This window comes from Micromys minutus (assembly GCF_963924665.1).
Source record: "Micromys minutus genome assembly, chromosome: 14".
Classification (NCBI taxonomy): Eukaryota; Metazoa; Chordata; class Mammalia; order Rodentia; family Muridae; genus Micromys; species Micromys minutus.
Window position 1 is genome coordinate 47,191,731 of NC_137983.1, and position 14,693 is coordinate 47,206,423.

General features: G+C 42.6%; 2 protein-coding genes across 2 annotated transcripts; both read right to left on the minus strand.

Annotated features, from left to right (window-relative positions):
- Window positions 1-209: 209 nt before the first annotated feature.
- Window positions 210-2,586, minus strand: LOC308430043 (beta-defensin 33; the record flags this gene model as incomplete). Its single annotated transcript, XM_080929136.1, has 2 exons — window positions 210-340; window positions 2,529-2,586. 2 exons carry the CDS (start codon window positions 2,584-2,586, stop codon window positions 210-212), a joined length of 189 nt encoding a protein of 62 aa, XP_080785262.1.
- Window positions 2,587-11,733: 9,147 nt separating this feature from the next.
- LOC308430005 (beta-defensin 3-like) lies at window positions 11,734-13,936 on the minus strand (the record flags this gene model as incomplete). Its single annotated transcript, XM_080929086.1, has 2 exons — window positions 11,734-11,867; window positions 13,879-13,936. The coding sequence occupies 2 exons, from the start codon at window positions 13,934-13,936 to the stop codon at window positions 11,734-11,736; spliced, it is 192 nt and encodes a 63-aa protein (XP_080785212.1).
- Window positions 13,937-14,693: the final 757 nt, after the last annotated feature.

Sequence of the window (14,693 nt, forward strand, 5' to 3'; positions counted from 1 at the left end):
TTTCATTTCTTGAATAAGGGGCCAAGAGCCTGGAAACACTAGGCACTAGCCCTACTGTCAACAACACATTCTCCGGTTTCAAGCTCACTGCCATCTCACCTAAAGTCTACATCCTTGGAATGTGGCTGGACGTGATGGTGCTTTTATTTCACAGAAATCAGAGCAGTTGACTACTCTGATGCTGTACTGCACATATCAGCAAGCTGCCATTACAACCTACAGCAGTGTTTGTATCGACTTTTGCATTCTGCAGGCAGGATAGAGCATCCATGGGTTTTCTGATACTTGCAAATGCCACCCATTTTCTCACACTGACGAAACTTCAAATTTCTCTTGAGCCCTGTAAGCAAAGGGGGGAAGGAAAGAAGAAACAAAACAGATCTTCATTAAGCCAAAGATGCTATCATTTATTTATTGTGTCTGGCAAGAATGGGTAAAGAGTCCAGGAGACCCACGCTAACTTTCTGATCGCTCAGGTGTGCCCTGAGCTGGTAACCATTTTCTCATTGGCAGACTATTAAGGGCAAAATCAGACAACAAAGATTACTTGATAATGTACCAAGTTCACATTTCAGTGTCTTTGAAAAAGAAGACAACGGGAGGAGAGCCACACCTACTCACTCTCTTTCTGAGGTTGTCTTCATGATAAATGCAGAGGAACCTGTGGTATCTGAGGCCCATGTAGCCCCCAGAGCCTGAGTTTTTATTTCCTGGGCCTTCAGAAAGCCTGGAATGCCTGCAGCTTAGTTTCATTTTCCTGTGAAGATGCTCAAGTCAGAGAAAGCACCCTGCATGACTGTGTTCCGAGAATCTGAGTGTAATTTACTTCCTTCCACATGTTCTTTTTGAAGCCTTTCTGGTGTGCCTTCCTCCTAGACCGTATGAAACTCTCTAACTGTGCAGCAGATATCAGGCTGTATATGATGAGTGAACAATGGATGTGGTGTGCTGCTGATGCTTGAGCGATGTGCCTCCATATTCAGTGTGCTGTGCGTGGCTTCATACCCTGTGATGGCTTCATAAATGACTGTCAACTCTCCTAGGGCCCAGTGAGTTCAAATGTATGAAGCCATGGAGAAAGTAAGGTGGGTGTAGGAAAAAACCAAAATCCTCTACAAAGTCAAAGCCCAGGAATGAAAGACAGCCAGGAGGAAACACTGAATGTTGTTTCTACCAAAGGGTGTGACTTTCTGAGGTTCTGTGTTATGACGGAGAGCACGTAACAAGGAATAAGACACTCTGGTTCTAGATATAGCTACATTGCCGCTGTAAACAAGTAGGCTTTTCCAGAAGAAAACAAATATATATATATATATATGCTTCTATCAAGAGCCACCTCCACAACCACATCTATCAACCATGGATATGATCACCATCTTACTATAGTCTGTAAGCTGTCATTCATTGTCTTATCTTTTGTTTGAGTACCTACAGCTATGAGCCCAGCCAGTGAAGTATGACTAGCAATGGTGCCTCTGGGGCCTAGAGTCTTCAGCTTCTAGTGGGAAAGTCCTTAGATGTTCTTCCCATTGCAGTGGCCAGTGATAGCCATGTTGGTTGCTGTTCTGTTGGTTGGGCTGATGGATTGCAGTGAGCAGGACATCCCTGTGCCTGAGTGATTTTTAACCCCAGCAAGGATGAATGCCTTTATTTTTTTTTTACAATGCCAAGGCTGAGGGCATGGTTTCTCCATACAAGATTACCAGATAAAATGTAAGACTGCCTTATGAAATCTAAACTTTTACATAAGTAGAAACTCAGCTTGGAGAATAAGCAAACATCAAACAGTGTATGGGTCACGGTCACACCGAAAAGCAATCCTTGCTTATCTGTAGCATCATAAGTCAATTTCTTGTCTAAGATTGTTGGCTATTTAAAAGTATTACCTGCAGAACTGAATTATTTTTACTTGTGGATTTCACCACGTATAGCCTTGAAACAAGTTACATCATTTTTTACATCATGGCTATAAAACACCCATTCTATAACTAATGCTGCAAAGTAGCTGGGGTATGTTAGAGGCCTCTGTTGTGGCCAGGCATAGTGGTGTACATCTTCAGTCCTAGCTTTCCGGAAGAAATGCTCTGAATTCAAGGCCAGCCTGATCTACATGATGAGTTCCAGGTCACTCATAGTGTATGAAATTCAAAGTTCACCAAGGCTGTGAGGTCACATTGACAGGAGCTTTAGGGAGTTGGCCATGATGCATTAGAGTCAAGAAGCAGAGAGGGGTACAGCATGTATGCATGCCAGAGGTTGGCTTACATCCTCTACTGTTCAGGATCCAATGCCCAGGATGTGCAATACACATAGTCAAGATACCCTGCAGACATACCTAGAGACCCTTCACCAATATGATCTGAGTCTGTCAAGGTGACAGCACCAGTAGCCAGGTACATTATGTTCCTTATAGTCATGTCAAGACATTTTATTATAATGAATTTCATTTCATGATTGAATTCCTTTGCTTTAATCCAGGCTCCAAACTTATCTACCATCCCGTCCATCCAGGTGGGTTCACAGCTTACCGGATGTTGTCTGAACAAGACATAAAAGGAGGAAAAATAGAATAAATAGCAGCTTCATCGTGAGAAATGGGTTCCTGGGGTGAAGGGAGAAAGCAGCAGTGTCTAATGGCAACTCCTCCAGTGCACACAGATGGCAGTCGGTGATCTAGAAGAGTTGGATCTAGAAGGAAAGTGTATACACTTAGTGAAGACATTCAACTAGGACTAAGGTGGGACCAGGGATGCCTTACCCATGAACCCATGAGTATAGACCCAAGCTGTCCCCTGCCAATGACAGAACCATTTAGCTGAACATGGCTGTGCTCACTTGTAATTCCAACACTCGGGAAGTAAGAGGTAGAGGGATTGTGAGTTGAAGCCAGTCTGGGTTGCACAGTGAATGCTATAACAGCATGGGCTACATGGTGAAAGTGTGTCTTTAAAAAAGCTACACACACACACACACACACACACACACACACACGCAGAGAGAGGGAGGGAGGGAGGGAGGGGGAGAGAGAGAGAGAGAAAGGGAGGGAAGGAGGGAGGGAGGGAGAGAGAGAGGGAGGCAGGGAGGGAGGGGGAGGGAGGGAGGGAGGGAGAGAGAGAGAGAGAGAGAGAGAGAGAGAGAGAGAGAGAGAGAGAGAGAGAGAGAGAGAGAGAATCTTTATACTAAGTCAGAATTTTCCAGTGAGTTTCATTTCTACTTGTGATTCAAAGGACTTGTGTTTGTTTTATTTTGTTCATTGAGACAGGGTCTCTCCATATAGCACTGGCTGACCTTAAACTTGTGGTGTGGACCAAGCTGGCCTTGAACTTGCTGAGGTTCAGATGCTCAGATTATAGTGACACACCTCCTCTGTTTCAGAAGCTTAAAATGAGAAGACATTTTGTAAATGAAAACTTGCTTCTGTTTTTAAGTTTCAGTATTTTGTGCTAACCCTGGCTCTTCACCCAGCTGATGAAGTAAGTACACAGGGCCAGAGGATGCCTTAATATTGATGCTATATCAAAGCAATCAGCTCGCAGCTGAATACATGGATGGGCAGATGAAAGAAGGCAGAAGGGAGGTAAAGAAGTGTTATAGGCTTCATGTTTGTGTCCCCTGCAAAGCTCCATGTTGAGATACTCCTGTGAGGAATGGGGTGAGAGTCAGTGTGTGATGAGGGCTCTCATTAGATCCACATCCTTACAAAACAGATCTGCCCACACTCTCACCATGGGAGTCTCACCTCCATGGTTCCAAGAACTGAAGTTCATGTGGGTTTTGTGTGTGTGTGTGTGTGTGTGTGTATGTTTTCTGTGTGTGCATGTGCACATGTGTTTGTGGGTGGTTGTGTGTGTATGCATGTGTTTGTGTGTGTGTGCTTATGTTTGTTTGGGTTGTGTATAACTGTGTTTTTGTACACACACACACACACACACACACACACACACACACTTCCAGGTTTGTTGCAGTTTGCTATAGCATCTTGAAGGACCCAAGACAGAAAAAAGTAAAACAAACAGTAGCATGTAAAGATGAGGGTAGGAGGCAGGACAGGGATTCAGAGACGCAGACGCCCCACCTCACTCATTAGTGGCTGCCCTCCACTGAGAGTCCTGTAGAGGAGTCGGGAGGATAGTGCTTAAGATACGAAGATCAAATAAACCTCTGCACCCCTGAGTAAACCATGCTCTTTAGCAGATGGAGAGAAAGGAACCGCACTGCTTAAGAGTTGTGTGATTAGACCAGCCTGGTTCGAAGTCTGCATTGCCACTCATTGTTAAATGATGGGCTGCAAATACTTTGAACTTGTAGCACTTCTGTTTTCCTCCGCTCTTGCCACACAGTTGAGTGGCTGACTGTGTGGGAAAAGAGCCTCTGAGCACCTCGCTTCTCTGCTCACTGGTGATGAGGAGATCGCCAGCTTCCTTGTCCACTTGCCAGGAACAGGGACGTAGGGAGCGGCTGGTCATGGGCTTACACTTCATAAAGAGTGTTTAACTTTACCTGAAATCATGGCTAGGCATTTCAAAATAAACAGTAAAAGAGTGAAGGAACCTCTCTGTGTATGTTTTCTCATAGGAGAGCTGGGCAGTCTTAGAAAACGGGGCAAAAGTTCTAAAACAAACAAACAAAAAGTTGTGTCTCTTTCAGTCCTTAAGTCAGATGTCAGTAGGGAAACTGGCCGTGCAGGACAAAGATCTTAGGAAAAATTAGAATTGTAAACACAATCCCCCACTTCTGAATATTAATACAACCTAACAGCTTCATCATTAATAAAACAATATTGAATTTCACCCAGCACTCCAGAAAGAGACACATTTCTTAACTTCATTTTCCGGTGTCTTAACATAGATGCTTAGTTCACACAGCATTCATGTGACATAGGTACTTTCCTTAAGCAAGATAAGGGAGATCATACCAAGCCTATATCAATTTCAAATATCATACTTATTTTACCCTTTTTTTCTTGCTAAGATAATAATATTTGAATGAAGGACATGGTTGCAGGAAGATTGTGTATGTGGTGTGTGTGTGTGTGTGTGTATACCCGAGTGCATGTGTACTACCCATATACTCACATAAACTCACACCTAAGAACTATAAGATTAGGAAATGAGTGTGGGTCATGAAAGGTTTAGTCATCCTATCAGAGGGCAAGACCATGGCAAGGTAGATTATGATAGGCTGACAGGCTAAAGCAAGGTTACCAAATGAGTAATTACCTAACAAGAAATGTGTTCTAGATTTTAAGGTTTGATTACTGATAACCGCTATGGGACAAGAGGTAGGCTGGGAAATAGAACCTATGGCTGCCTCGTCTATAGGTAAATTTCTCATTTAGCAAGCATATACCTGCACCATAGAGCCATTCACTTTCCTGTACATCCCCAAACCCTGATAATAACCCAAACCAGTGACTAACCAAAATAATTTTGTAGGACACAATTATTGATGGCTTATCTTTCCTACTTATCATTTGCCCATTCCCCTTCTCAGCCTGCACATAGTGGAAGGATGTGATAATAAAGTGCAGTTGAGCACCCAGATCCTAGTCACCTCTACAGTTTAGAATGTATCTCCAAATTTACAGTAAAATCAAACAACCTTCACTTTGAACTACACACTATTCACAGTGCATCTCCTAAAAACAGTGCCCAGGCAGAGCTCCCTTAATCTCAAAGGAGACTCTGAAGAGGACCTTCCTGTCTATGTACTCTCAACTGTGAGAATACACCTGTTTTTCTCTTTAAAACTCTTCAACACAGTAGGATATGATCACTTTAGAGTGAAGCTTGAGTGTTATGAATGACTTCACATCCTGACCGTACTGTGCCACCTACTGGGCTTTGAGAGATCTGGAGAAGATTCATTTCCCTGCTCTTCCGTGTCTCCGGGAAAAAAAAGCATTTACTTCCTCCCCGGCCTCCTACTCCAAGTCTTCCTCATTCATAAGGGAGCTAATTCTCCTCATGAAGGTTGCCAGTGCCAAGGCGAGTCGCACTGTCTTGCTTCTTAATACTCCCTGCACCAGGGATTATGTTTCAACAGGTAACTTTTGAGCAGACACAACACTCAGATGATAGCAAATGAGGATAGAAAAGGAAGCATGTAGTGTGAGTTTTGCCCACACTTTCTCTCTCTCTCTCTCTCTCTCTCTCTCTCTCTCTCTCTCTCTCTCTCTCTCTCTCTCTCTCTCTCTCATATCTGCAAGTAAAAAGCCATCTTCTCCATTGGTCCCTCACCTCTTCTTTACCACAGGATGTCTCTCCTAACCGCTTACCTAGAAGCTGACTCCCTCTGCCCTCCACAGGCCATGTGCTGCCTGTCCATTGAGGCAGGGCCAGTTGGGAGCAGGTGCCAATTATGACCTAAGTAGGAGTCAGAAAAATCATGTGCAGAGGGAAGACCTCATAAGACACACACTATGACCCTGTTGATTAGTCAGACCTGAGTGGAGAAAGGAAGACAAAGGAAGTGTGGTTTGGGTGATATGTTTTAAACTGTTCCACTGGAAAAAAACTAAACAAAAAGCAATGCATATTGGCTAAGACGTAATGAAATGTCAAAAATGTCTTTAAAGTGATACACTCAGTAGTGAGGCATACAAGGTAAAACTTTATGGTCAAAGAGCCAAGCTCCTCTCATTGATTTCCATAGACTGCACTTTTCTAGTGTGTCTTCCAGCTCTGTTAGTTGTTTGTTTTATTGTTTTGTTTTTTAGATTGGTGCTTTTCAAGAAGATTAAACAGCACAGGAGGAAATACAAGGTAAAATAGAGGAACAGGAATTGAAGGAAAGATCATTCAGAGGCTGACTCACCTGGGGATCCACCCCATATGCAGCCACCAAACCCAAGTACTATTGCTGATGCCAAGTACTAAGTGGCAGGAATCGGATAGAGATGCCTCCTCAGGGACTCTGTCAGAGCCATACAGATACAGCTGAGCATGCTTGCAACTAACCATCAGACAGAACACAGTGACCCCAATGAAGGTGCTTAAAAAGGACTGAAGTAGCTGAAAGGAGTTGCAACCTCATGGGAAGAACAACACTATCAACCAACCAAAACCTCCACAACTCCCATGAGCTAAGACACCCATTGAAAGACCCATGGCTCCAGTTGTATATGTAGCTGAAGATAGCAGTGATGGAGAAAAGGCCTTTGGTCCAGGGAGGACACATTTTCCCAATGTAGGGGAATGTCAAGGCACTGAGGTGGAGGGAGTGATTGGGAGTGAATTCACCTTGGTGAAGACAACTGGAGGGGGAGAGGGGATGGGAGCAGGATGGGGGAAGGGGATAACATTTCAAAGTAAATACAGAGTGTATGTAATAAAAAAATGTATTTTGTGTGACATTCAGTATAGTCACACTGAGTCCTTTTCAGTTATTATTTTCAACCTTTAAAATCTTGTTTTTAAATATAAATAATTACTATTGTGTAATTTAGTTCTTTCCACTGCTGTGTTTTTAAATTATTGGACTCTTTTTATGTATTTAAAAAACCCTCAAAAAAAGAAGATTAAACAGTCTAAAAACCACAGGAAAATAGAAAATGTTGGGATAATCAAAATGACAGGCCCCAGAAATAATCAGTGGAATCAGTGGCTAGGACACGCCCATTGGAGTAATAACCACACCACATTTACATCTAAATTTTCCCTGTCCACTGCAATAAGCACTGATCATACAAGCTAAGTTTTATCAGTCACAGTCAGCCCAAATGGAAACTCCTGTAGAATTAGCCCTATTGAGTAAGCTTGTAATTGAAGACTTTTACAAGGCTAAGTAGAAGGCTGGTAGGAAGGATGTTCATTAATTGACAGATTGAAGCTGGGCCTAGAATTTTCTCAAAGCTCACATGCATGTTGACTGAGCTGTGAGGGCTTGGGAAGCTGGTGGGGTTATCTTTGGGCAGTCCTCTTCTTTCCCTCATGGGTTCTCAAACATAGTGATTTCAAAGTGATCAGGACTTGTATCACATGTTTAAAGGCTCGCATCACAGGGCATGTATTCTGACAGCCAGAGAACCACATGTCAGATTCTCATCCTTTATGACATCAAAGGTTCTTCAGCAAGATTACCTTCTCAGTTGAAACAACTACAATGGCTTATTTGGGAAGCAAGGGAAACTTCCATAAGCCATCTCTCTCTCTCTCTCTCTCTCTCTCTCTCTCTCTCTCTCTCTCTCTCTCTCTCTCTCTCTCTCTCTCTCTCTCTCTCCTCTCTCCTCTCTCCTCTCTCTTCTCTCTCTCTCCTCTCTCTCTCTTCTCTCTCCTCTCTCTCCTCTCTCTCCTCTCTCTCTCTTCTCTCTCTTCTCTCTCTCCTCTATCTCTTCTCTCTTCTCTCTCTCTTCTCTCTCTTCTCTTCTCTCTCTCTCCTCTCTCTCTTCTCTCCTCTCTCTCTTCTCTCTCTTCTCTCTCTCCTCTCTCTCTCCTCTCTCTCTCTTCTCTCTCTCTCCTCTCTCTTCTCTCTCTTCTCTCTCTCTCTTCTCTCTCTCTCCTCTATCTCTCTCTCTTCTCTCTTCTCTCTCTTCTCTCTCTCTCTTCTCTCTCTTCTCTCTCTCCTCTATCTCTCTCTCTTCTCTCTTCTCTCTCTCTCTCTCTTTTCTCTCTTCTCTCTCTCTCTCTCCTCTCTCTCTCCTTTCTCTCTCTCTTCTCTCTCTCTCTCCTCTCTCTCTCTCTTTCTCTTGCATAAAACTATATGAATATATTTTTGGCAGAACTTGATTTTTTAAAAAGGTTTGATAGTATGCACTGCAATCTTACTAGTTACAATTGAAAGTACATGTAAAACAAAACGTAACATGGAAATAGTTAAAGTTTTCTTGGTGTGTAAAGATTAAACATAATGATTTTTAAATACCAAGAATTGCCATAAGGCTGAATTCTTAGCTCTTGAATTATTAATGATTTAAGGTCTAGGTGTACTACACTCTGAGAGGGTGTTATACACTTATTTTTTTTCTAAGAAGGACTGAGGCTTCAACTTTTTGGCCTTTTTTTTTTTTTTTTTTTGAGCTTTGTGTGGTCTGTGAGTTGTTTCGTGGGTATTCAGAGCTTTTTAGGGCTAGTATCCAATATCAGTGACTGCATATTATGTCTGTTCTTTTGTGACTGGGTTATCTCACTCAGGATGGTATTCTCTAGATTCATCTATTTGCCTAGGAATTTCATAAAGTCATTGTTTCTGATAGCTGAGTAGTACTCCATTGTGTAAATATACCACAATTTATGTATCCATTCATCTACTGAAGGACATCTGGGTTCTTTCCAGCTTCTGACTATTATAAATAAGGCTGCTATGAACATGGTGGAGCATGTGTCCTTAATATATGTTGAAGCATCTTTGGGGTATATGCTCAGAAGGGGAATAACTGGGTCTTCTGGTAGTACTATGTCCAATTTTCTGAAGAACTGCCAGACTAACTTCCAGAGTGGTTGTACCAGCATAAGCCATCTCTTGGAGGAATATGGAGCTGCTTTCACATTTGGAAATACAATATCTTGTATGCAGAATGCAAAAGCACATGTGCCACATAGAGACTCACTAAAAATAAAACCCAAATTACTTAACTGCTTTCCCCCCACCCCACCCCCACCAACACACAGCTCAGCAGAAACTGAAGTTGGATCTGTCCACGCTGGATCCAGTAGGCCAGTGTCTTAGTCAGGGTTTCTATTCCTGCACAAACATCATGACCAAGAAACATGTTGGGAAGGAAATCATTTATTCAGCTTACACTTCCACATTGCTGTTCATCACCAGAGGAAGTCAGGACAGGAACTCAAGCAGGTCAGGAAGCAGGAGCTGATGCAGAGGCCATGGAGGGATGTCACTTACTGGCTTGCTTCCCCTGGTTTGTTCAGCTTGCTTTCTTATGGAACCCAGGTCTACCAGCTCAGGGATGGCACCACCCACAATGGGCTGGGCTCTCCCAGTTTGATGAGAAAATACCTTACAGCTGGATCTCATGGAGGAATTTCCTCAACTGAGGCTCCTTTCTCTGTGATAATGCCAGCTTGTATCAAGTTGACACAAAACCAGCCAGCACAGCCAGAGTAACAAGTGATAGCCGTGTTGAGGAGACAGTTGGCAGGCATTTCCTTTCCAACCATTTAAAGAGTCTGACCTCAGATTAGGAGAAATGTTTGCCGTACCTTTAGGCAAATGCTAAAGTGACAGTTTCCTGTTAATTCAAACGATTTAAGCTAACTCCAATTTTAGCTTAAAAGTGGGTCAAATGGGAACAAGTTAATAACCAATATAATTCTTCCCTTGTCTACACCCATGTGGACTTAACGTGCTAACCCATCTATTTACCACATGACTGCAAAAATAACCAATGCATATTGGTCTTCCTAACAGTGATGGTAATTAAAATATATCTGTGGTTTTGGGTCACTTACACTGGGTCTTGATCTAAGTATTTTCCAAGTATTGTTTCAATAAGTTCTTTTATTAGTGTGAATCTATATTCTGTGGTCTTCTGGGACCAGCCTCCACTCCCCAGCTACACAATTAAAATCCTAATGATAAATGTGGTCACATCTCTATTGTTTCTGAAAAGTTCCCACATGCATTTGTACTCAACCAGTTCTGAACCCCAGTACCAACCACCCTTATAAGTGTCTCCTCAGCAACCTGGACATCTACCATTTTCCTTGAACTGCTTCCTCCTCAACCCGAACACCCACTGTGAAGAGTCTCTATCTCTGTCATTTCCTACACCAGCAGACTGCTGTATGGACAGGATCCTACGAACCTCTAGAGAGAGTGCATGAGGCTCTCTGTTGAACAAGGCATGGAAGAGAAGAAACTAGCTGAGGAGAGAAGGATTCTCCCTCACTGTGGGACTCCAGCATCTTCTCTCATTTTCTTGCCTATAAAAAAAAAAAGTCCCCTGGAGAAAGTGTTTGTTTCTTCTTTGCTGTAGGAGACCAGACTTTCTCCAAACATGCCACTTTCCTGTAATTAAAAACAACTGTGTTTGCCTAAAAGTACTCTTGAACTCTAACCCACCAGGCCTAACTCTAGAAGCAATCATCTCCCCAAAAAGCAATGAGAGGAACCTACCTAACACACTTACTAAACCATTTCTCATCCTCTGTGTTTTACTCTCATTTTGCTAACCCCAAAAGGCTGAGCTCCAATTTTCTTTTCTGGTCTTTGGCTGTACCCTTGGTTGAGATGGAACCTAATTTCCTGTTCCACCTGGGGTCCTCTGGGTGGGGGCGGAGAGAGGGGGAAATAGCTCCTGTACTCTTAAAACATGATCCTGCTAGTTTGTCCTGACTCACTTCAATCCCCATGGTCAGGACCAAAGAATCCAAGACAACTGAAGAAAATATCTTCCTCCTTCACATTATCCATGCTCCACAGCCCTTGGTGGCCTCTGCAACAACAGTGTAGTGGAGAGACTTGTAAACTGTAAAATTGTTTGGGCTCCTTGCTTTCTTTCACCAACCATTTAATAAGATTTCAAGAGGCAAAAGCAAGTAACCGTGTGAATGTGGAAGTTTTGTCTGCCAGGGAAACATAAGAGAGACATGCCTGTGTCACATGAGGATTTTAGAATTCAGCCCATGAGAAAACGAACTGTGAGCTCACACATATTCTACGCAACACGTGTTTCCATTTAAGCAAAGACCTTTAATTTGGTTTAAGTTTTGTACATCTTCATGGAGAAGCAGATTCTGGTGTTTTCTTTGTCTCACAGGATCTTTGTCTTCTTATCTATTTTCTCTTGCAACATTTCACGATAGGAAGGCCACAGGTGCCAATCTGACGAGTATTGCCAAAGCACTGGCGCATGCATGCGCCTTTATTTCTCAGGCAACTTACTGGATTGTTGACTTTTTGGCTAAAAGCTGACAGGTAAATAAGAATAGCCAGATGTTAGAGTTGAAAGCACCAGGTCAGAAACACAGAACAATTTACTACTGTAATGAGTAGATTCAGCAGGCTTTTCCCCAAAACCTGAGATGTCTGTTTTAGCAGGAATGAATCCAGTTCTGGCTCCTGCTGCTGATTTTTCTAGGACCCAAATGTTACAGCATCTACTCTACACCTACCTGATTGGAATTTTCAATTCTGTGTGAGTCCTCAGCTACTTCACAGCAGCCCTGCCTTTGTTTTTCCACATACAAGTCCCTTGTTGTAGTATTAGAAGGAGCCAATGTGTGCAGACACATACAGAGGTCAGAGTTTGGTGTCAGATGTGTTCATCAATTCCTCTCAGCCTCATTTTGTTAGACAGAGTCTCTCACTGAACCTGGAGCTCACTGACTGGGTGTGTCTGTCTGGCTGGCCAGTGTGCCTCTGGGAACCTCCTTTGGGCCAGCATTACAGATGGGCACCAGCTCTCTCTGCTTCTTCATGGATACTGGATCAAAACTCAGATCTTCAGACTTGCATACCAAGCACATAATCACTGAGCCATCTTCCTATTTTTAACTAAGGCATTTTAACTTCCAGAAACCTATTTTAAACTGAGTATTTGACCCAAACCTCTGTGTGTAGGACTTGCTTAATGATAACTTGATTCCTAAGTAACTTACAATGAAAATCAAAAGTAGAAATTAACTTTTCTGATAGTTTCTAATGTCTAAAAAGAGGTCTTAATCTTATCCTTCTTTCTTTCCCATCCCTTCTTCTTTACATTCATCTAAATATCAGACAGAGTAAGTGTTTAGGTATCTCACGAATCACAGATGCTCCTCTCTAAACCAGAACCCATCAACAATATTAATGAAATTACATTTTTGTCTCTGTAATTTCTGTCTGATGCAGTTTATGTCCTTTGCTTCATCCATTCATTTCATTCTTGCTTGTTTTAGCTCCTTCTCTTGAGTTCTCTATCCCTTTTCTTTAGTTTGCCTAATGCCAAGGATGAAATACAACCTGGAGCCTGGAAAGATGCTCAGCAGTTAAGAGTGCACACCTCTCCTGCAGAAGAGCAGAGACAGGTTCTTAGGACCATGTCAGGCAGCTCGTATGTGCCTATAACTCCATCACTGAGAAACTAGATAGCCTTTTATGGCCTTGTTTGGTATAGAGTACTTGGCACACACCCATATACAGATACATACATTTATACATAATTTAATAATACATAAACCTTTCTTACAAAATACAATTTAGGCAGAGTTTAAGAAGCTGTTTTCTATAGCCTCCCCTTATCTGTGAGTCTCATTACCACTGTAGACAGTGTGTGCTTAAGGGTCTTCCATATGGATAGGGGGAGAAGAAGTTCTCCAATAGAGGCTGGTCTGGTTATTCTCAAGGATTCCCTAGAGTAAGCAGAGACTCTACTTTTTCAAAGATTTCTAAATGAATATCTTTTTTGCGATAAGAATCAAATATTCTTCATGATATTATTTTTAAGCTACCTATTAGAGACTCATTTCATAATCACCAGAAGTTTGAAAATGGAAGCCAAGTGCTGAACATCACCTCAAGATTAGTCTATGTTAGGCTTCTTCAAGGTAAAAAGAAGAGTCCTTGGGTTGTGTTAGCAGTCACATAATACATATTGATTAAAATGTGCTTAGAAGAAAGAAAGAAAAAAAGAAAATGTAGTAAGTGTAGGAGAGAAAAGGAGAAACAGAAACAAAAACAGAGAGATCGGCACACAAAGAGAGACAGGTACATCCAGGTAGAGAAAGACAGATGGATACACACATGGAGAAACCAGTAGAGAGACATACACATACAGAGAGAGGGAGACAGACATACACACACACACAAAGCCACACAGACAGAAAGACAGACAGACAGACAGACAGACAGACAGACACACACACACACACACACACACACACATGCTGTAGGGAGCTGTTTCTCATTTCCCATTGGGACCACCCTATTTCCCTGCCTCACCTGCAAATGGAGACAGCAGCACCAGGAGAAATGTGAAGAGAAGGTAATGGATCCTCATGATTGGAGCCTGATGAGATGCAGAGATGCAGGGACTTGAGCTCAGTGCCTTATATAGGACCAGGTGCTGCCTCCTGGCTAGAGATATACGCTGACAAGAACCCGAGTAGTTAGGATTATGAAACACTGAACACTTTGCCTCTCTTGTCAAGGAGTGGCTCTTTGAGAGCACACTAAGTGTCTCTTATGCAAATGATTTCCTCAGATGTTTTCCTCCTGCACTGCTCACCAAGAGCAGCTTCCTGCCCTACTTCTTAAGTGCAAGGGACCCATGCTGTCCTGAGACAGACTTACTGGTTACAATTTGACCTTACCTGCTTTTACCTCAGACATTGACTTGGTCATCTCAGAGACTGGTATCTTAGTTAGGGTTTTACTGCTGTGAACAGACACCATGACCAAGGCAAGTCATAAAGGACAACATTTAATTGGGGCTGGCTTACAGGTTCAGAAGTTCAGTCCATCATCATCAAGGCAGCTTCATGGCAACATCCAGGAAGACAAGATCAGACAGTGCTGAGAGTTCTACATCTTCATCTGAAGCCTATTAGAATACTGGATTTCAAGCATCTAAGATGAGGGTCTTAAAGCCCACAACCACAGTGACACACTTACTCCAACAAGGCCAAAATTTCTAATCAAGTCACTCCCTAGGTCCAGCATATAAAACCCATCATATTCCACTCCCTTGCCCCTATAGGCTTGTCCAAAAATAAGAGTCTATGGGGGCTACACCCAAACAGTGCCGAATAAAAAGT